At 39.2% G+C, this 24,375-nt stretch overlaps 1 protein-coding gene across 3 annotated transcripts in view; it reads right to left on the bottom strand.

Moving 5' to 3' along the window:
* The window catches only part of CDH8 (cadherin 8), a 260,715-nt gene that overhangs the window by 49,762 nt on the left and 186,578 nt on the right, over window positions 1-24,375 (bottom strand). For all 3 annotated transcript variants that reach the window (XM_075009191.1, XM_075009189.1, XM_075009190.1), the window contains one exon: window positions 7,220-7,341. In XM_075009191.1, the coding sequence (XP_074865292.1) occupies window positions 7,220-7,341 (122 nt within the window). The remainder of the gene's footprint in view (window positions 1-7,219; window positions 7,342-24,375) is intronic.

The raw sequence follows: 24,375 nt of genomic DNA, 5'->3' as shown, positions 1-24,375 counted from the left end.
AATATTGAGTCTGTTCTGGTATGGTTATGGTCTGAAGAAGTGGGTCTGTCCCACAAAAGCTCACCTAATAAATTATTGTGCTAGTCTTTAAAGTGCTACTTGACTGATTTTTGTTTTGATAGTATATAGACTAGCATGGCTCCCTCTCTGTTACTATTCAAAATAGGAGAATGGAGGAAGAAAGGTTTCTGGGACCTGGGCAGAAAAGAAGACCCTGGGCACCAGCAAGCAGCAGCAGGGCTGTAGGTCCAAACAAATGAAAGGGAAGGTGATATGTCTGAGCTAGGTGATATAATACATAGTTTCCCATATATGCTTACATTTTAATTTGACCGTGCGCACAATTTGTATTTGTATACTTTGTAAGCTGCTTAATATTTTCTTCCAGTAGTCACTATGGCTTCATGTGACTTCACAAATTACATCTCAGAAGTATCACAGGCTTTCAGCTACTTTTATTTATTTTGTATAAAGGGCTATCTTTTTCATCCTTCCACTATAAGTTCAAATACATAGTGCTCAAGGGAAACAAAAATACCTATTAAATAATCTTAAGCAGCTTTGCATGACATAACAAATTCTCCCAATTAAATGATTATATTGAAGATTTCCTGGTTAGAAACAAGTTTTGCCTGTCTCACCTTAAAGGTGGGATTGTCTCTTTTCCAAATACGTTTGTTTCCAATTTCTGACTCTGTGGGTTTGTAAAATAACAGACCTTGTCTCTTTGTCAGGACTGTCTAATGTCAATCATGCATCTTAAAGCTGTGCAGCTTGGAAGGGAATTCCAGTTTTTGGAGGAAACAAAATGTTGTTTTGCAAGGGTTGTTATTTTTAATGGCAGCTTTTTGAAACTTGTTGGAGGTTTAGCATGTTATTGGAAAATATAATGGGGAGATCGATTAGTGGGCAGAATGAAATTTAGATGCTCAAGTGTGCATGATAAATGCAATTTATCACATGGTTATGCAATTTAAATATCTTGCTGGCTGCTTAACTGTAGTTCTTTCCAGTTTTATGTGAGAAAATTCTAATTATTTCTCTTCTTCTCTTTCTCTAGAGCTACAATGGAATAAAAGTCACTAAACAGACACCATAGTGAGAAACTATGCAAGATAGTTCAGGTCATTATTTATACTGGAAATCTTTGAGAAGTCGAATCTGTGAACACATTTGTGCATGTGTATGTGTGTGCAAGCGTGCATGCACATTTGTGCATGTGTATGTGTGTGCAAGCGTGCATGCACATATGTTTGATGCTTCTCAATGTTCTATAGAACCTATTGTTTACCTTGAAATTATGCTTTCCCACATTTTATCAATGCATTTTTCTCTCAAAATGCACACAAAAAGTACAGTTGAACCTTAGCATTAGTGAAATATTACAGTTGTTGGTTTACTAGCCCATGATAAGACCTTAGGAGTAAACACTCCCATGGTAACCTTACTCTACTTTTTTGTGTGTACATGTTATAAAATGATTTTCTTCAAAATATAACGTATGTGCAGTACTATAAACTGATTTGCGGATGACCTATCCTTCTGTTTCCTCAGAGGATTTATACATGATTCTGAACAGCATGATAAGGAAGTCCACAGAATAAAATTAGTTCATAAAGGATAGTTTTAGAACCTCTGACATTTGTGCATATATATCAGGTTGCTATATCAGTAAGTTTGCTGAATTCTGAATTTCTCAGCATTTCCACATCTTGATTTTCTGTTAACAATGTTTGTGCATGTAATTCAGCATTTATGTACATTAAGGAAGAGAGAACTAAATTAACATCTTACCTGCCAGGCATATCTCTATTGAAATTAATAACAAAAGTTATCCCTAGAGGACAGTACAACTGTTATATTCTGCAGCTTTATATCACACCCCTGAAAAGCCAAAAATGCCTAAAATTATAGCTTTCTTAGAAGAGCATCAGTATAGTAACAATGAATGCTACGGAAAGGTAAATAGCAGAAATCTTGCTATTGCTGTATGATTTCAATGTATGGCGTCATTTTAATATACTCAAAACATAACAGAGCTGAGCAGCATTACAGAATATGGTTCTATATGTGGCCAAAAACTTTGCATTGTTAAAAAATGAGTGTCAATGGGAGGAAAGACATTCTCAAAATTAAAGTCTAGTTTCGAGCATTTGTAACTCTCCTCATGACTGCAACATCACAGATTTCAAAACTTTAACAGAAAGAATGATGTGTGGGTGCATCTACACTAGTAACTAACGAACTTCAAAGTTAGTCCCTACTTTGAAGTAGCCAGCAGAGAGCCTACACACATTTTCCCTTACTTGGAAATTAACTTCAAAGTAGGAAGCCCAACTTTGAAGTCCTTACTCCATTCCAAGGAATGGAGTAGTACCCTATCTCGAAATTTAACTTTGAAGTAGGGTGTGTTTAGATGCTCAATTTTGAAGTTACATACTTCAAAGTAAGCAACTTCAAAGTTATGTTTGTAGTGTAGACACAACCAGTATCTCAGAAAGTGGTATTCTATTTTAAAGTGGCCTGGTCTAAATGACTACTGGCCTGCTAGGTCTACACAGATATAACCTGTGTAGCAAGGGATAATATCTAATAGTATAAACTGTTTTTTTTTATTAAATTTGATAAAGCCTTGACAGGAAATCAGATTTATTCCCCTTAAAAACTGTCAAAAAAATCAGTAATTTCCTGATGTATGCAAAAATGTACAAGAACTACACATGTACCTGGGCATATGCACATTTTCTACAAACTTTTGAGTTTGTATATTGCTGTCAAACAGCCAGAATAAAAAGCAGAGAAAATTCACTGGGCAATGGCATACACCAATAGTTCTTTAATACTTGCTCTCACATCACCAGCAGCCACGCTTGCCACTCTCAATTATATCAGAACCCAAAATAGAACATTTGGAAAACTGAGCTGTAATAGGTGGTTCAGTCAATATATTTAGGGACTGCAAATAAGGTTTTGTAAAATGTTCAGATGTAATTTTGCTCCCCTTAAGATGATTCAAATTCAATTTGAACTTAAGTTTAAGTGAAAATGTGAATGCATGGATATAGGATAAAGTAATTGTACCCTCTCTTCCTGTAAGTGGTGAATGTGTGTGTGGTGGGGGCAGAGTAAATACCCTTTTCTAGATATTGCAACCATTCAGTTAATTAAAGTATTTTGTTAGTTAAATCCTAAGATCTAAGCCTAATGGTCTCTCCTGTAAGGATTAAAACCACAGACAATGAATTATACAGCCTGGCTGCAGCTAAACTAGCACATTCTTTTGAAAGATTTTTCAAGAGAAGGGGGCTCTTTTGGAAGATCCCATGGAGTGTGTTCACACAAAAAGCATTCTTTTGAAAGTAAATCAAAAGAATGTGGCACGCCATTCAAAATTGCTCTTCTTTTCCCATTTCAGGAAGAGCATCCCTTTTGAAAGCTTCGTTTAAAAGAAAACATAGACATTCTGCAAGCCCTTTTATTTGAAAGAGCAGACCTTGTGGGGCCTGATTTTGTAATCCCTGCCCCCTTCTTTCAGAAAAGCAGGGTCTGTGTAGATGCTATCGTTCAAAAGAGCAGAGCACTGTTTTGATCCACTTTTTTTGTATGTGGATGAGCTCTTTTGAAAGTTCTTTCGGAAGAGATCTAATAGGAGGGCTTCTCTTGAAAGATCTCTGTAGTGCAGATACCGCTGCTATGTCTGCACAGCAGCATTATTTTGAAATAAAGTATTCTGAAAAGCTGTGGCCACACTAGCCCCCTCCTTCCAGAAGAGGCATAGTGGTGAGGGATTTCAGCAGATACTACTGGCATCATGGAAGCACCTCATTAGCATAATGGTGGCCATGCATGCTTCAAAAGTCCCGCTTTCCAAATGCATTCTGCCCATGTACCCAGGGCCTTTTGAAATGACCCCCTGATTTCAACAGCCCATTCCTCCCAAAACCAAATGGCCACCATTATGCTAAAGGTGGGCTAGTACGGTCACAGCCAAAGAGATTTTCTAGAATAGCTTATTTTGAAATAACGCTGCTATACATAAAATGCATTTCAGTGTAGCTGAGCACTATTTCAAAATAGAGCCCCTGCATGTAAAATGGGTTATTTTGAAATAACCCCTGTTCCCTGTATACACAGCCCCTATTTCAAAATACCTATTTCAAAATTGGCACTATTCTTCATAAAATGAGGTTTACCAATTTTGAAATAAGATGTCCACTGTTTCAGAATTATTTCAAAATAGCAGTTGCACTGTATAGATGGTCTCAGTTATTTCGAAATAATAGCTGTTATTTCAAAATAACTTTGCTGTGCAGACATACCCACAGAGTCCCCAGGAATGCTAGGGAAGAAGGAAGTGAATTGGCAGGAAGCCAGGACAGCCAATGGAAGCAGAGTATGGGCTTTTGAATAGCTGTGGCCAGTGCAGAGCTTGGGAAGACTTGAAATAAACCAGGGAGTCAGACATGGAGAATCCAGTGACATCTATGCCTAAGGAAGGACTAAATCTTGAAATAGATAAGTGAGCAGAACAGGGAATGTCTAGTCAGATGTGATCAGGTTATTTTTGGGTATGTTGGACTTCTCTGTGCTGAGCATATGTGACCGTGTGTTTTTAAGCCTTTTTTCAGTTGCTCTGTAATACCTAGCAACTGAGCAATGTTTCAGTAAGTATGATTCTCTTTTTTTGTTTAAAAAAATCCCCTGTTTAAGACCATGATCTAATTACTGTGCCTTAGATGGCAGGAGGTTGCATATGCACATGCCTAAGACTGCACAGGGATTTTAAGAGAAATTAAAGTTTTCAAGCTCTCTCCAGAGGGAGAGTTAAAAAAGCTTGAGGGTACCTCATAGGAAGGTATTCCCAGGTGTGACTTCCTGGGTTTTCAAAGGAGTTTTTGCATTTGGATGGTGACAGTGGTGCCAATTCAGGGCCAGGGAACTTTTCACTTCAGGCAGTTTCAAGTCTTTAGTAGCAAGGTATGCAGACTTCCACCTTCTGCATTCAGAGTGCCAGAGTGGGGAACAGCCTTGACAATGTGCAACAATACTTTAAAATCTTAAACACCCAGCTGCATTAGGATTTAGGTACTATATATTACAGTAGTCACAATCTCATATTAACCTTTTTTGTGGCTTGGAAAAATAGCATTATTTCTATTCACTTTCTTTAAACAAATGAAAATTTTGACTTCCCAATATGTTTACTTGCAAAATTTTATTATGGAATACTAGAAGAAAAATACCAGCCAGCGTATTTGTTGAGATTTCCAGATTAGCTGTGTGCTGCATAATGTATTTGAATGGCACTCCTAATTTCCACCCTGCTCCTGCAATTGACAGTGCAATGGTGGATACTTCCACCTGCACTGGAGCAAAAAATGGAGAATAAATTGCAGAATCAGAACCACATGTCCCAGTGTAAGAAATAGGAGGATCCCATAGGATCCTCAGTCTCTTGATCATAAGAGTGGAACTCTGATACTATAGTGATTGTAGACAACTATAGAGCTGGTTACAATTTATACAATTTGTATGAACATTTAAAAATGTAAGTGGTTTTGTCAGCATTGGTACTGGTTTTACACCACCTGTTGGTTACTTAATTTAAAATAAAATGGAAAAAAACCAAAATTGTGATTTTTTTCACCCATCTCCAGTATAGCACAAATCTGAGATAGACGGAAATGAAAACCATTTTACAGTTTCTCTTTCATTTCAAGCTACATCTAGTGCATGCTCATATTTTGAGAGCAGTCACTGAGCCTTAGATCAGTATGTAATCATTAGCATAATACAATATTGAAAACAGAGCTTATGAGGATCTAAAATCCACTCTGAAATTTTGGAACATAAATATCAATATATTCGCTGGACAGAAAATAGACTCTAAAGGGAGACATTACAATAATCTTATCTTTGATGGTTATAAAGAATGTTTACTACTCAAATGATGCATTTGTGACAATAAGGGGGAAAAAGCAGCTAGAAGGTCAAAACATTGATCTTTTACAACAATCAGATCTTGGCACACAGTTTCTCATACAGTGCTACTAAAATTAAACCATTTCAGATTCTATTGTCAGGTAAGATGTTTGGCAAATAGTGAGTTTAACGTCTAACACCCACATGAGGCACAAGAATAGTCGGATTAACAACTCTAAAGTCATGCTGTCAGCTGCTGTTTATTTAAAATTAAAATGTCACTACCCAGAATAAATTAGGTAGTTGGAAAACAGTGGATTTCTGTAACACAATACTTCACAAGCTGGACAAAAGTGATTATATTGTGTCTGTTCTGTATCTTCTGTATCACTTAATGTAAGGTTATATCATATCATTGATATTGCATGTGATGCACTCATTCTTAACTCTCTACATTGCTGTCTAAGGAAGGGGCACATTTGAAAATGCGTGGAGGTTTGATTTACTCTGAAGAAGGCCTTAAATATTAGAATGAATTTCTTAAACATAACCAAAGTTATCTGATGCTTTGGAAGTCTTCTGTCCCTCCTTTACGTTCTTCTTCCCACTTCTACTGGTAATCCATTCCATCAAAACCACAGCATGCATGACGCAGCAAGCATATCTTTGAGTCCACATCCCAGAACAAAAGCCTTCTAAAACTCTATCTATACCCATTTTTAATGTCCCCATTTTTTGTTCCAATTTGTGACACACATCCTGATGCTTTGTTGTATATTCAGAGGTTGAGCCTTCTGCCCCGTAGTAAATCACATCCAGGCACAAGCAAAACCTGAGAATTCTAGAGAAACCAGAGAAAGCAACTGGCCCAGAAAAGACTGCCAAACTACAGGAGATGGTTAGTTATCATAGCTGAATCAAGAATAGAATCAGGAAAGTATCACAATTTTCTCCTAAGGATGTGATATTATGAGGTGATGCTGAGCTCCCTTAACTCCTTCTGAAGTCAATCAGAATTTAAGGAACTCAGCACTTACAGGATCAGGCCCCAAATGACTTATCTTTATTACAAACCACCTCTTCTTGATCATAAATAATTAGGGTTTCTCTGAAGTGGGGACTAATAATAGCTTATAGATCTGCAAAAGCAACTATTTTGAGAAAAAGAGTGTATTAGCTCATTGCATTCTAGACACAATCTAGGCAATTTGGAGATACGATACAACTCACATTTGCTGACAAATTACGGGGAGAATTTACAAAAATTACACAGCATCAACAACATGGAGATATTTACTTGTCCAGGCTTCCCATTCTCACATAAAAAGGCTTCGTGCTCTGATGCAAACTCAGGAGCGTTGTCATTTACATCAAGAACTTTGATAGCAACAGGCACTCGGGATACTTGACTGTGGTTCCCTAAGAGAAGAAAACATAGCATGAAAGGTAAGAATATTTCATTTGGGATTAATGTCATAAAGGGCCAAAGGTATAAACATTTCCATATAGAAAGTGTAAATCTCCAGTTTAAATTTTTGCTTAACTGAGGTGCCTTCCTCACCACAGATTATATAATTGGAGCAAACAATAATGATGAATAGTCAGTATTTATTGATTGGGGGAAAAAGCAAATAAATCCCAATTGCAAAGAGCATTTGTTGATAGCCCTTCTCATCCTAAATTGCTAGATTTTTCTCTGATGAAGTTTGTATTGTTTTATTGATAAAGTCCATTATACCATGGAAAGAGAAGGCTGTAAACAACATAGATTTATTTCTTTATCTTGGGTAGAGCACAGCACATTTTACTCTATTAGTTGTTTTGACTGCACATCTATTATTTCTTCATTGCAAATACGATTAATGTTCTGCCCAAATTGGGAGAGAGATGTGCTGCCGGCTTGATATTGACGAGACTGGGTATTATTTGAGATTATTAAAGTGCTCCAATTCATTTATTGTTGACCAGAAAAGTGGCCTATGAATTTCTTAGTTTTCTGAAATAAAGCCCTGTCATTTTTAATATTACACTATTTTGCATAAAGTTCATCAGTGCAAAGCTCTTCGGAAAACTGAGCTAAAGCAAAAATTTGTGTTCTGCTTTGACTAAAATTTACAGGCAAATTTTATTGCCCTCATTGAATTAGAGAGAGAGTGTTTGTGTATATGGTTGCATGTGTGTATGCACATGTATGTTAGAGTTAATTAATTTTCCCTAAATATCAAATACATGGTTTATTTAAAGAGTGAGTTGGTTGGCTTTAATTATGGTTGGAAAAAAACATGTTATAAACCATAAATATTAGTTCAGTAGCCTGATGCTAGCTTCACAATCCCGCTATAAATCATAGAACCACAGATGCATCAGACATGAAGGAACTTTGGTAGGTCTTCTAGTCCAGTCCCTGCACTCATAGCAGGTCTAAGTATTATCTAGACAATCTCTGACAGGCACATGTCTAACACAGGGGTGGGCAATAATTTTTGATGAAGTGCCACTGCAATGATTTCAGTAAGTCGTCAAAGACTGCATTTCTCTATGGAGGGGACTTAGGGGCTGTGTCTACACTATCACCTTCTTTCGAAGGAAGGATGGTAATTCGGGCATTGGGAGTTTACTAATGAAGTGCTGCCTTGCATACATAGCACTTCATTAAGCAAATTCCCCTCGTGGCAACTTCAAAGTACCGGCATGCGTCTAGCAGCGGCACACCCACCAGTACTTCAAAGTTCCCTTATTCCTCAAAATTTAAACTTCGAAGTTGCCATGGGGGGGAATTTTCTTAATGAAATGCTGCCAATGCACGGCAGCACTTCATTAGTAAACTCCCAACACCCTAACTACCATCCTTCCTTCGAAGGAAGGTGGTAGTGTAGACAAGCCCAGGGTCTGGGGTGGAGGTTGCATGCAGAAGGAAGCTTGGAGTAAGGGACTGGGGGCGCAAGATAGGGTGTGGGCTCTGAGACGAAGTTTGGGTAAAGGAGTGGGTGGTGACCTGGAGCAGGTCCAGGCGGGGGTATGGGTGCAGGAGAGGATTCTGACCTGGGGGAGGGATGCTGGAGCAGGTGCAGATCTTAGAGGAAGTTATGATCTGGGGCGGGGGCGGGGTGTGTATAGAGAGTTTGGGTGGTGACCTGGGTAGAGGATTAGGGCACAGGTTCTGGGAGGGAGTATGGGTGCAGGAGAGGATTCTGGTTGGAGGGGATGGGAATGGTTGTAGGGCCTGTGAGGCTGTTGGGGTGAGGTGCCAGAAGCAGGCTTTATCCAGAAGGTACCTGCCTAAGCATCTCCTGGCCAGCAGCACTCTCATTCAGGCTCCCCTGCCTGCCAGCAGCTGGAAACCTACAAATGGGAGCTGAGAAATTATGCTGTGCTGTCCCTGCCCCTAGCAAAATGTCTCAGCTTCCACTGGCTAGTTTCACACGTTGCCTGTGCACACAGCAAAATCTTTGTTAGCTACACACAGTGACACGGAGCCAAATGGAAACCAGCCAATGGCAGTTAAGAGATTTTGCTGGGAGTGGAGACAGTATATGAAACTGGCCAATGGGAGCTCAGAGATTTTGCTGGGGGCAAGGTCCAGCACCAGAATCTCTTCCCCACAGGGGCTGGCCATGGAGCAGATTAAAAGGCTTCTTGGGCTGGATGCAGCCCATGAGCCTTACCTTGCCTCTCCCCACTCCCATGGTCTAACCTACATTCAAAAACCTCTACTCATAGAGATTCCACAGCTTCCCTAAGCAATTCAAGCCAGTTTTTATCAATCCTGCCAGGAAGTGTTTACTAACATCCCACCTGAATGGTGCTTGCTACAATTTAATCCCATTGCCTCTCATCCTATCCACAGAGATTGACAAGAAAAAGTATTCTTTCTCCTCCTTGTAGCAATTTTTATGCACTTAAAAACTATTATGGCCTCCCTCAGTCTTCTGCAGTATAAATAAACTATTTTTCCTAATAAATCACATTTTAGATGTTTAATAGTTTCTCTTAATCTCTTCAAAGCTTTTTCCAATTTGTCTAAATCTTTCTTGAAATGTGGAAGCCAGAATTAGATACCTTACTCCAGCCCATATCTGTACAGAATAGAGCAGAAGAATTCCTTCTTTTGTCTTGCTTATTGCACTCTTAGGCCGTGTCTACACTAGCCAAAAACTTCGAAATGGCCATTTCGAAGTTTACTAATGAAGTGCTGAAATACATATTCAGCGCCTCATTAGCATGCGGGCGGCCGCGGTACTTCGAAATTGACGTGGCTTGCCGCCGCGTGACTCGTCCAGATGGGGCTCCTTTTCGAAAGGACCCTGGCTACTTCAAAGTCCCCTTATTCCCATCTGCTCATAGGAATAAGGGGACTTCGAAGTAGGCAGGGTCTTTTCGAAAAGGAGCCCCATCTGGACGAGTCACGCGGCGGCAAGCCACGTCAATTTCGAAGTACCGTGGCCGCCCGCATGCTAATGAGGTGCTGAATATGTATTTCAGCGCTTCATTAGTAAACTTCGAAATGGTCATTTGTACAGCAATTTCAAAGTTTTGGCCTAGTATAGACACGGCCTTAATAATATATCCCATTGTTTGCGGGTTTTTCAAGTGTTACACACTGTTGATTCATATTCATCTTGTGAACTCCCTGGAACACCTAGATTCCCTTCCACTGTTCTTCTTCCTAGCCAGGCATTTCCCATTTTGTATATGTGCAAATTATTTGTTCCTTCTGAAGTAGAATATTTTGCTTTTGTCCTTATTGAACTTCATTGTGTTATTATATTACCTCAGATTACATCATTTTCCCAGTTTATCAACACTGATTAACTGCCTACAACATGAGCTTGATTCAGAGCTAGTCTCTGGCAAAACTAATTCTCCAAACAGAAGTTTTGCCTGTGTGAGTACTGCAGAATCATTTCCTTTCAGGAAACAACAGGTTGAAGAACAGGCAGATTTTGATGATAAAGATGGAATCTTAATTAATAACTATATCAAATAATAAAATAATAATAATGGCTATGGCTAGATTAAAGGGATTATTTGGCAGAAGTTTGTGTTGGAAGATATCTTGCAACAAAACTTCTGTTGACAGATCATGTCCACACCACAGAGTGGATCCAAAGAGCTATCTGCTCCGTCCACAGAGAGTCACCAGACTGCCCGGCCAGTCTAGCAGCAAAACAGCCACCCAGAACCACTGCAGACAGGGTTGCATGGTGTGCCGGAGGCCTTTTCTGTAGACAGAATGTCCCCTGGAATGTCCAGAGTGGCATTTTGTTGACAGATCTCTGGTGAGAGCAGTGTTCTTTCCTTGCGGCAAGTGGGGTAAGGCTGTCACGAAAAATACTGTATTCTGTTGACTTACTGTAGACAGAAAATGCTTGGCAATCTGGATGCTCTGTCTTTATTTTGCTTTTTTAACAAAATAGCCATTTTGTCAACAAAATCATGTAGTCTAGACCTAGCCTATTATTATTATTATTATTTCCTCTTTTATAACACTAGTCATTCAAGAATCTCTAAGGGCATCACAATGCTATTCAATTATTAGAACAGCTCTGTGAAATACAAGTATTATTATAGTCATTATAGGGCAGCTAAACTGAGCCACAGAGGGTGTATCTACACCACATGAATCAGCCACAGAAGAAGCCACAAAGACTGAGTCTACAGACTATGATAAAGCTGGATGTGTAGACATTACAACTTGGCCTGCAGCTCGGGTTCTGCAGCCCACGGAGGGAATTCTTATCTTGCAAATAAATATCTCTAAATATAAACTCTAAGCATGTGCTTCCAAATAAGTGTAAAAATGAAAAAAAAACCTTCAAACCACAGCACAGCACAGCCCATTCTAGAAATGCCACATATTTATGAAGGGGAGGCGGGAGAATTACTGTGTGCAAGTTTTACAGCATTTAAAAACTGAATACTGGGTTGTATTTTATGTCTCTTCACCTGTAAAGCAAGCTGTCTTAGTTACCATGATTCTCAATTTACATTGCTCACAGGGAAGACAAATTATTCTGAATATATTCACAACACTTCTAAAAATTATCTGAAAAAACATAAAAGTGTCTATTTAAATATTCAAAAGTATGATATCTGCAAACCTGCCAAGGTTACAAACAAATTCTTTTGCGTCGATTGGAAAGAGCATTCCATTTATAGTTCGAGAAAGTTTGTGGGTTTTCCAGACATTATATCTTAAATGCTTAATGCTTGAAGAGCTAAATAGCCTAGGAAAAGATCTAGGGGGACCGCTTCTGGACAGGATGAACTTGTTCCATAAAAAGGTTTATGATAAATGCCAATGAATCATAAACTCTCCTAATTTATCTCATTAATAGCAACATTGGTTTGCTAACATGTACACATTAATAAAAGGTTAATATGCAATTCACAAAGCCAGAACATCTTAAGTACATTTTCTTTATCATAACTTGATAATACATAAACAATGACTGTATTGGCTTTTCAGAATTCACAGGAGCGGTGTCACATTTAAACACTAAAGATTTACTTTTACCTAAATTAAAGAAACAATGACAGTTCAAATTTTAAAGACATTACAGAGGAATATAATTAATTAGATAAGCTTCTAAAGAAATTATTCATGTCCCTTGTGTCTGTCCCCAAAATGTTTGTCTTTCATGTGAAAAACAACCATTATATTTAAATATATTATAATTACAAACTTGATGAGAATTTTTTCAAAAATTAAGTTGCTAATCGCAACAAAGGAACCCAGCTGGCTTGGAAATCACCAAACAAGGGGACAGCTACTGCTTGTTTTTGGGGTGGTTCTTCAGACTACAATGAAATTAACTGTCATTTCAGATAAAAACAATCGTTTACATTGTTCACCAATTTTTGTCACCGGCACTACGAGCCACACTTCTCTGTTGTCACCTCAAATGCTGCAGTGACTTTTCACTTACATACAGAGCTTTCCATAAGTTTAAACCAGAACAAGTAACTTAAAAGATTAAAACCAAACTAAGATATAATAAGTAGACAGCTAGACCTATACTAGGATAAATGTATGATGAATATGAAATATTTAACATTTCTTTCATTATCCTACCTTGGCACTTGCAAAGTAACCTCTTTTTCTACGGCAAAGTACTTATATGCAATTTATAAGACTCTCAAGTTCAATCCTCTCTATTAGCTTTATCTCAATATTCTTAGAATGCTCAGTTCCCTGTTACATATTAGAACATCTTTGAAGTATGTTTCCATTCTGAAACGTTACTATGTACAATGGCACCTTTGTATATATTGAGGTGTCATTTCTGTCAAACAACATGACAAACCTGCAGAATCAAAGGGCTGAATGGAGTATGATGGGGCTATTTTCCAATTCAGCTACTGGATTATCCTAATTAATTATTCTATTGCAAACACATTAAAGAGCCAATAAGGTTGTGCAGGTGCCATAGAACTTCACTAAGGCTGTATCTACACTATGAGATAAAATTGATTTTAAGTCAGTTAGTCCGATTTTTCCAAGTGCCTGTTCTCACTGCAAATTCCATTAGCTTGATTTATGGACCACTAAAACTGACATGATATCGAAATCCTAAAATCATAGCAACCTGACGGGTGTAGCATTCAATTGGAATAAAATTCCGAATGAAGGGTAGTGAGGATGCAGCACGTCTTTATATCGAATTCATTAGCCTCCACAGATGTCCCATATGTGCCCCACAATGCACGACAGTTCTCCACCCTGGCCTCTTACATCTCCACTGCTGTCAAGTGCATAGGAATTAGGCAACAGGACAGTTACAATTCGGCATCTGCAAGCCCGTAGCTGTGGGGTCATGAGAGGCTGAAAAATCTTCTTTCCTTTTCTTTGCTAGGAGTGCAGTTGTGGGGTCCATACTTCTGTGTATACCCCTGCTAGCTGCCTTTTTTTCTATGCTGCCTGATGCCAGCTGCTGGCCCCCCAAACCATGTGTCAGCTGCGCTGTGGGTGGGGGTTGTGCTTGTCTGGTAGTACAAGAAACTGCTTTTCAGCTGTTTACATGTTGTCCTGACCCTACATCCCTACCCTTCCCTCCCCCTGGAGGGAACAGTCTGGAACATTCTCATGCCCAGCCACATTGTGTGGCTTGGCCCGGAACCAATAAAAGGATGTGCTGTGCAAGGGGCCAGGTAGATTGCACATGGTGAGGGCCATGATTTTTAGGAGCCAGCAGTAACCAGGGGTCTTGTAGACACTTGGAGGATGTCTCCCTAGGAGGTCATAATTTTGAAGGGCTGGCTGTAGCTGGGGGCTCTTTTAGCCAACTGGGGGAGCCTGCCTCAGTGGTCACAATTTTCAGTGGCTGGCTTTAGCTAGGGTTCTTTAAGCTGCCTGGAGGAGCCTCCCTCAGTGGTCATGATTTGTAGTGGCTGGTTGTAGCCGGGGGTTCTTGTAGCCACCCCGGGGACGTCTCCCTCGGTGGTCACAATTTTCAGGGGCTGGCTGTGGCCAGAGGTCTCATAGCCATCCCGAGCCATACATGTTTCAGTGAAGGCAATGTTTTAGCTATACAAGTACCAGAGTTGTCGAAGTAAGGCTTTCAGCAGGGAGTATTCTTGTCCTAAGGGTCTTCTTTTCCAGGTGCAAACCTAGCTGTAGTCTGGGGACTTTTAGACTGATGAATCATGCAAGTTTCAGTGTAACAGCTCTGTCTTCTGGGACATAAGTGTCTTTTATGGTAGGTGGCCTAAATCCAGATTCATATCCTGAAAGGGCCTCTGTGGGTGGTTGCAATTTTCATGGTTGTCAACAGCGTACCGTGTTTTAGCTGCCCTGGCCCAATAGTGATGATTCATTTCAGTGTAACAATCGTGTACATGTAAACATAATAGTCTTCTTTTGCAGGTGGCCTAAATCCAGATTTAAGTTCCAGAAAAGGCCTCTGTGGGTGGTCACGATTTTCTTGGCAGTCAAAAGCGTACTGTCTGTGAGCTGCCCTGGGCCATTACTGATGATTCATTCAAGTTTCAGTGTAGCACCCGTGTCTACTTAAACATACTTAACATGGCAGGGGAAAAAGGGGAATGAAATGTGGGAAGGTGGCGTCATATACTGACATCTACTTGTGGGGCCAGAATCAAATGGGGCTCAGAGAACTCTGGCATATGTTCCCGCAATACATTGCAGCACCACTCGATTTAAACTTGATTTAAGCTACCTGTGTGTGGCAGCAGTAAGTTGATTTTGTGGGGAGTATGGGGAAAGGTGAAGATGCTCAAAATCAAATCAAGAAAACACAGCGTTAAGAAATCAATTTTAATAAAATTGATTTTATCTTGTACTGTAGACACAGCCTAAGACAATGGGATAGAATAATTTTCACAATGGGCCTAATCTGGCTTCTAAAGGTTTTATCACTGAGGATGATGGTGATGATTAAACGCAACATAAAAAGGCCCAGCTTGATTCTGGCAACTTAAGACAGTTTGCATATTTGTCACTTAAAATGAAAGAAATACAATAAAGATATTGTAAATTAAGTATAGTTGATATGACAGTGAACAAAGACTCCCACAATGCCATTTTTAGCAGGTTGCTTTTCAGAACAGAATCACACCTCATTGTCAGTCCTGATAAGGGATCAGTTGGTCATCTGCATGCACAATTGCCATAAATAGGTAATCACAATAATTGCACTGCACTTGGAAATTAGGTGCATATGCATGCACATGTTGCCTCTTTCTGTATAATTACGGTGAAGATGCTACTGTTGCCTGTGATCTGCAGGCCCTGAGCACTTCTGAATTGGTTCTGCTAAAAGCAGTTGGATTTCTCACAGCCTAACAAGACAGACATCAGAAAATGATGCAACAGTGTAAAGAAGTTAGAGAAACCAATTAGTGATAAGTGAACCTGAAAATATTAAAAGGCTCAGCTGGGTTCTGACCTACAAGTTTAAAAATTTACCTGAATGACATAAATCTGAAAAAAAGTTGCACTAGAAATTTAATGACAGTAAATGTTATTGCTTTATTTCATTAGTCTCTGGACGTGAGCCTTGAAATAAAGGTCAAATCCTGCAGTCCTTGCTCAGGCAAACTACACATTGATTTTAATAGCAAACCTGATCATGGAAGGACTAAAAAGGGCTTCAGCATTTGACACGATACAAAGAGATGAGAAAATTAAAGCATCCCAATTAATCAAACATGATCTTTAAGATTTATTTGAGGACTGTGGGTTGGCTATTAGAGCCAAAGAAGTTTGCTTCTATTTTGAAACAATTAAAGCATTTGGATTGAAAAGTTTTACAATACTTTTTATTATTTATTAGTTTTTATAACTCTGTAGCATATAAGTGGTCTAAACGAATGTGCTGATTAGAAAATAGCCCTTGCAAACTCTTTAGGGCAATCAACAAGACAGAGCATACAAGGAAAAGGAATTTGCTAAAAGTGCAGCACTTGCTACTGAAGCTGCTTGTATAAAAAAAATTCAAATTTAAGGCAGTTAGCTCGATATTACCACATGACAGTCTTCACTGCAAAAACCATTAGCTCGATTTAGGGAGCACTAATAGCGATATCACAATATTGTCAGTACCTAATGGATATAGCATCAAGCTCAAATTCAAAAGTTTAATTAAAGACCAGTGTGAAAGTGCCATGTGTTAAAATAAAATTGATTAGCCTCCAGAGGTGTCCCGTATGTAACCCACAGTGCCCCTCAGTGCTCTACTCTGGCCGTTGCTCTCCAGGTGCACAGGAATTAGGTAAAAAGAAGACCATGAATTTCAAATTGGGACCAGGAAGCCTGTGGCTGAGGGCTCATATTTGCACGAGAGCCTGAGAAATGTCTCTCTTCCTTTGCCATTACTGCTGTGAGCACATCTACAAATAGCTGCTGCATGGAGTTCATGGTTCTGTCTCTACCCTTGTTATTTTTTTCTTTGCTGCCTGGTGCCAGCCGTGGCCCTACCACTCCACGTGGCAGAAAGGCTGTTATGAGGGTCATGCTTGCTTCTCAGTAGTTTCTATTTGTGCATGAACCCCCCTGCTTTCCCCCACAGGCACCATGCAGTCGGGGTCTTTCCTGCTGTCAGCCACATCACGTGGGTGGCCCATGACCTAATGAAAAGGATGTGTCTGCTGTTCAGTGTTGCCATGCAGCACCATGTCCGAGCTTGAATTCGGTTAGGGATCCAAGGACAAGAAAGAATTTCAGAAGCTTGCAGCCACTGTGGGAAGTCTCCCCCCAGCAGCTAAGATATTTGAGGGGACTTATTCAACTGACCCACTAATGAAACCCCCCATACCCTAGCAAGGGACCAGTGGGGCTTGCTGCTGCCAGGGGAAACTCTCTCCCAGAAGCTAAGATAGTCAGGGGGAGTACTTAACATTTCAACTAGCTCTGCAGCCACAGACCACAGCACCTCTCCCCCTACCAAAAATGTTTTTGGGGGCTTGCTATCCATTGCAGATACCCGCTGCTTTGATATTTCTCTTATAAAATATTTTTCCTAAGATTTCCTATCTGACTTCATGCTTTGGCCCCACTATAACACACGGTGGAGGGCCAGTTGAGATTCCTGTTTCAATCATAAGTTCAGTGTATGAGATTTCAAAGCCATTCCCTGTGTTGGCAATGCCTGTGTAGTGAAGAGGGAAGACAAAGATCTTTTTTCCTAGACTTTTCTATCCTCGTCTAACTTTGAGAACAGTCTATCCCTGAGTCATTGTCAGGGATCGAATGCAATCATGGGAGAGGGGGACAGTCAGTGGATGGCCAATTGAAAATTAAGTTACAGAAGAAAGGGGTTTCTGTTAACTTTTTTGCCATCTCTGTATATGCCCTACTTTTCCTTCCTTCCAACAAGAAAAATGGATGTTTCCTTAGCGGCAGGGGTGGGGGTGGGGTGGGGGAATGAAATGTGGGAAGATGATCTCAAAGACTGGATACCCAGAATGCTACAGGAATGAGGGGACGGTGGGATAGGTTCCCACAATGCACAACTGCAACAGTCAATGTTTGCCAAAAGAGTGTAGCAGTAATAAGTCAGCTTTGTGAGGAGCACATGGGGAAGTGAGGACAGTCAAAACTGAATCTATAAAGTCCAGTTACGAAATAGATATTAAGAAATTTGAATTTATCTCGTAGTGTAGACACAGCCTGAGTGTAGTGAGTAATTGTCCCTCTGAAGAACTATAAGACAGCTTCTTTGCCTTCACAGTGCAGCTGCTGGAGTAGCACAAAGTAGTTGTAAATGGGTAGCCAAGGATCCCCCCACACCATGGCTATGTCTACACAGATGGCCGACTTTGAAATTAGATATTTTGTAACAGATATTTTGAAATCCATTAGTTTGAAATAACACAACCACACACAAAATACATTGTGAAATAGCACTCAGGTATTTTGAAACAGCTGTTCCAGGTCCATAGTGCTATTTAGAAATAGTGCCATTGGAGCTCATTATGGCTTATTTTGAAATAGTGCTTTTCTGTGTCTTAATAGTGCCTATTTTGAAATATTGGTTTGAAATAGGCATTATTCCTGGTAGAATGAGGTGTACCAGAATCAAAATAACACACTGCTATCTCAATTTTCTTTTGAAATAGCATGTACGCCATTTATACTGCTAAAGCTATTTTGAAATAAATATGCCATGTAGACATAGCTTATGGCCGTTTCTACACAGGCCACTTTCTTCGAAAGTGGCATGGTAACACATGGCCCGAAATATGCTAATGAGGTGCAGATGCAAATTTCCTGCACCTCATTAGCATACAGTCACGTGATTTGGAGTCCAGAACACCGTTCTTCCAGACTCCAAAATGCTGTGTAGAAGTGCGGCCCCGGGGGAGCTTCCAGAAGGAAGTCCTTCTTCCGGAGGCCCCTTCTTCGCAAAAATTTTTGGGAAGAAGGGGCCTCCGGAAGAAGGACTTTCTTCCAGAAGACCCCTGGGACTGTGCTTCTAAACAGTATTTTGGAGTCCGGAAGAATGGTCTTCCAGACTCCAAATCATGTGATCGTATGCTAATGAGGCACAGGGAATTTGCATCCATGCCTCATTAGCATATTTTAGGCCATGTATTACCATGCCACTTTCGAAGAAAGTGGCCTGTGTAGAAATGGCCTATGTAAACAGCAGCCTTCACTGAAAGTTATAATTTAATGCATAGAGATGTACAATTTAATATTTCCTTTATTCAAATCTATTTTTCTTTGGTTAAGTAGATTATCAGAAATTACATCAGAGTTCTGCTTCAATGGTAGTTAGCTATGTTGTACTTTAAATAACAACATATAACACCAAAATAAAAAGTAGAATCCTGGCAAATCACAAGCTTTTTGTCATCATGTAGCTTGGAAATGATTATTTCATGCTCCTCTGGTTCAGTGAAAATTTCCAATATAATGAGATTTTAAATTAGAAATAGTAGAACCCAGAGAAGTTTCAGTTCTAATAGAGAAATCAAAACCACACAAACTCTAAAACTACTACTTAATGAATAAATAAGCAACCCCAACAAAACAAAACAAACAAAACAAACAAAACCAAAACCAGAATTTGTTTCATGTGTCTATATTTTCGAAACTCAGCAAGTTGCATTTATTAGCTCACTTTTCTTCACTTTAATTACGATTGTATCTGAAAGACAGTCTACGCATGATACTTATATTTTGTTTGACTTTACAATCATGTATTTGTGTATAATACTGTACCTGATAACAATTCTTTGCCATATAAAACTGATAGAATCAATCTTCCTCAAAGAGAACGCAATTGTGATGCTGAATTTTTAGATGTTGTGTTTCAACAGGTGAAATACCACCACATACAGTATGTGTACATTTGTCTCAAATACTTCATGATGCTTTTATTTAACAGGACCTGAGCAGTGAGATGATTTTTCAACTAATCAAAATTAATCCCTAGCTGTCTAAAACTTTTCTATCAGATATAATAGACTGCAATGGATTCTGAAATGGAAAAAGTTATATTAAGGAATAGTAATTTTTGAAGGATTAGTATGATATAGAAAGATCTCTTATTTGACAAGTACGGGGAGATGCTGGTTGCAAGGAATTATCATGCATCAGTATAAATCTACCAGCACACATGGAAAAAGCTGCTAGAACATGCAGTTCAGGAAAAGAACATTGGTTCCAAATTAACGTTCCAATGGTATTTACTTTCAGCACACTTAAGAGAGATCTATTATTGGAGTACAGATTAGAGGGAATATGTGGAAAAGAAGAATGATGAGCACATTTTTGAACCTGTCTTTTAACTCATTCTTTTGGGGCAGGGGGTAATAAGAGTAACTCTCTGCTCCCACTGGGTCCTTTAGTCATTTGCCATGTGATGGGGGCGAATAACTCAAAAGCTTAAATTTCATGTTTATAACACATTAACATGCTACCAAATATTTTAACTGTGTATTTTTTAAATATTTCCTAGAGATGCTCACTTGAAAAAAATGTCCTCCTAGATAAAATATTCCTCCTCACCTCTTCATATCTCAGATTCTTGGTATGCTTATGTCTACTCTGGTATGACTGAGTCAGGGACAGCATTATTTCCTGGACACAGAGGAGGGTGGCATTGCACTAGGGGAGGAGACTTGGCTTGTGTGAAAGCAATTCCAGGTGGCTGTGTGGTTTATGTTTTAATGGCAACCTGTTTGGAAAACGACGTTTTTCCATGCATGATTCAATTGACAGATCTGCTAATAACATGGGTAAGGGTGTGTCTACATCTGGGTGGGCAATAATCAGCCCATGGACTCAACACAGTTCACCAAAGTTAGCCCCTGGTGGGCTGCTGGATGGTTTATTTGCCAGCTCATCTGAAGATACCACCAATTATGGCTCCCATTTGCTACAGATCACTGTTCCTGGCCAATGGAAGCCACAGGAAATGGTGTATCAGTCTGTGCCACCTCTCACAGCCAATCAGTGGCCAATGGGAGCTGCGAGTGTTTATACCTGCCAATGTTCAGGTAAATAAAATGTCTGGCTGTCTGACAAGGGTTAATCCTGGAGAACTCCATCAGACCCACAGGTCACTTGCTGCCCACTCCTGTTTTAGCTGTTGGAAGGTGTTAACCTCAGCTTAACAAAGTATACCTGCGTTAACTCCAATTAAGTGAATGCAATTAAAAAAAAGGTGCAACCATGGTAGTGCAGGCAGCAGTATTGGCTAGCCTGCCCCAGGATAGTATCTATGGTTGGATAGGTTCATATATGGCCAGTTACAACTTCCTACTTTGTTATAGATGTACCCTAAAATAAGCTGATGTCAGCTATCATACAGGATTTGTGAATGTTATGGAAGGGTACCAATACCTTACCTATCTCTCATCCCACCCTTTCACTGCTGATATAAGAATATGCAACATTTTGAAGGTGAAAAAGGCAAGTTCCACCAGAACATTTTAATATACAAGGGCCATATCCCTCAGGTTTGTTCAGAGAAATACCTCAAGAACTTCCATTTTTGATTTAGCTTTGCAAAGCGCAAACAATTACTGAATTTGGCCCAGCAATATGGCTCTCTTCTGCTTCAACTGACGTATCTGATCTTTAAGTTATTTGCCACCATCTTCTAACTTTTTCGGTCCTTACAGAGTTACGGAACTTCTACTCTCTGTTGTATACCTGTCCATCTGTAGATGTTTCTGACCTAACTGTCTCTCTTTCAACCTTCTCCTTGTTTAATTTTTATTTTGCTTCATAGTATGAGTACTGTATTAAAGTCACTCTGCAGTGGAGATGCATCTCCACAGAAAAATATTATTCTTTTACTTAGCATCTTAAGCAATTGTATTGTTTTAACTTCATCCTGGTCACCACCTCACTTTTGGTAATTTTAGTTACCCAGATAATTTGAAAATGTAGTCCATAACCCCAAAACTAAAATACTTTGTCATCTTTCAATGTCCTTTTTAAATGTCCATGTCTCATATCCATATAGTGTACCTATGTATTACTTTGACAGTCTAGTGCAGATGTGCAGTTTTTACTTTTGACAAAAGAGAAATTGTTGGAAGTTGCCAAATGTATTGTACAAGCTGTATTTATAACTCTGCAAAATTTGTAGAAATAAAAATACCCTGGGACTATAAAACCAAGCAGATTAGTTTTATTGATGGTGCTCTATCTACTCTCAGTACCATTAATGGATTATATTTTTCACATACTTTTTATTTTCTTTTATTATTTAGTTTTATTATTTACTATATAGTTTTTTATTTTATAAGGGCTGATTCAACTTCCACTTAAAAGTAAAAGGAAATGTGATAACCTCCTGTTCAATTTATTTGAAAATGTATCAGTAATAGGCCAAATTCTCAGCTTGTGTAAATCAGCTCCACTAATTTCAATAGAGCTTCACTAATTTATAAATAGTCACAATCAGATCCGTAATATTTAAAACTTAAACCAGTGTATTCTGTACAGATACACACACGCACACACACACACTCCTGTTGGATTCAAAAAGATATGTTTTAATATCTGAGGGCAAATTGTAGCTCCATATTTATATTCAACCTCTTTGCTACTTTTCCTGTAATTAAGCTATGAATCGCATTGTGCTGCAGTTATTCAGCAACACACTAAATAGTTACTGTGTAATTACCTCTGATCCTCTGTGAATTAAGAAATCCATTTTGTTAGTACCCTTCAAGGCTATTGAGTAGTAATTATGGGTATCTGTTTCTTTGCAAAATGCTCTGATTGCAAACATAGCAAAGTCCCTAGAAACTACTATTCTATATACTTCATTTTGACCACAGCGAGTTTCATATTCCTTGTGACACATAACTAAGATCTATGTGACACATCTATATGAAGTACACAAATACATAATTCAAAGTACATTTCTTGTATAGCTCCTTGAAAAATAGAGATGTTAACATGTTTAACCAGTTAAACACTTGTGTTTAAATTACCATCTGCTGCCTGGCCTGTCGCAATTGTGGGGTCCAGCCACAGCCATGACGTCCTGCTACAGGGTCCTGCCATGTAACCCACTGGTACCTTCACAGTCAGAGCTGTTCTCCTCTGGCATGGTTGGCTGCTGCTGCTGCGCCAGTTAACCAGTAAGCATACCCAATAAGCCTCTTGCTTACCAGTATGCTTACCAGTTAACTATTAAACATTCCCCAACCCTCCAAACCTGGTCCCAGTGCACTGCTGGAATCTCATCTCTCTCCTTTTGTATGAAGGCTTATGGGATGTCTCTACTGTGCCAGATATTAGGAGCCCCTTTTCCATTTACATCTTTTTAGATGCTTTTCCCTAGCTCCACTTCTGGCACCTGTTTACTAGGAAACCAGACTCCTAGTAAAATGAGTATCTCCACTGGACATCTAGTGCCTGCTAAATTGTGAACATTAACATCATCATACCCTCTCTCAGAACTGAGAGAAATGTTCCTTTCAAGTCTTGAAAGCTGCAATCAGCACAATTCCCACCATCACACAAAACAAAACAAAACAAAACAAAACACGAACAAAAAAAAACAGTCCTACTCTGGGTGGGAGAGTAGGAGTTGTTGGGCTGGAGCTAAGCAAGATCTCCATCCAGCAGGACAGTATTAGAGTGAAAATGGCTTACCTGAACCTCTTCAAACTGACCTACATTCAGGTGGGGTCCTTTTCTCCTGCTCCCCCAACTCAAAGAAGAAAAGGAACCCACCAAAGAGCTATGACCCCTTTTTATTCACTTGCCATTGAGGGTGTAGGTGTTACATTCTGTTGAACCATTATGTTAGCAGGAGTCAGAAACTGTTTAAAGCTTCTTAGTTACAACTTGTGACAACTAGTACATGGTTAACTCTACCAGGATGTGAAAGGGATGTTCCTATGGGTCATTTGGAAGCAAGAGCTGGGCATATATAACAGGGAATGGGAGAAACCAATGGGATTTAGGAGATATCTTTGGCTGAGATTTGCCTCTTTGTTTTCATTACTGACTTACCAATAATTCTAAACCCCAGAAACAGCAATTTAGCTCTTTGCAATATGTGTTGGAAACTTCACTTGGACAAGACTGGATGGAAATGATAGCACAGAGAAACAAGCATTTTAATGCATATCGTATATTTGCTGAGGCTATCTGCAATATTATAAACATTATTATTAAGCCCTGGGTTCTCATTTCTGCACATTACCCAGAGTTATTTTTTTGAAAAATAATGTGGCACCATTACATATCTTGACATAAACACATACTAAGTACATTATAAGGTAAAGAGAATATGGAACCAGTCTCAGACACAACAAATCTAAGAAGGTAAATTCAAGGGCTTGAGTCACCACTGTGTTGCTCTGTTTTAGGTTGAAGTAACTCCTAGTTAATCAACAGAGCTTCAGGAGTATAAAGTTAGAATAGCTCAATGGGGAACACAGCCCACATTTTAGAGCAATTGCAATGTTAATATGATAATCACGTATCATGTATGTTAAAAATATCTCATATAA

This window comes from Carettochelys insculpta, chromosome 14, assembly GCF_033958435.1.
Source record: "Carettochelys insculpta isolate YL-2023 chromosome 14, ASM3395843v1, whole genome shotgun sequence".
NCBI lineage: Eukaryota > Metazoa > Chordata > Testudines > Carettochelyidae > Carettochelys > Carettochelys insculpta.
The sequence above is the reverse complement of the archived record's forward strand: the minus strand, read 5'-3'. Positions and strand labels throughout refer to the sequence as shown.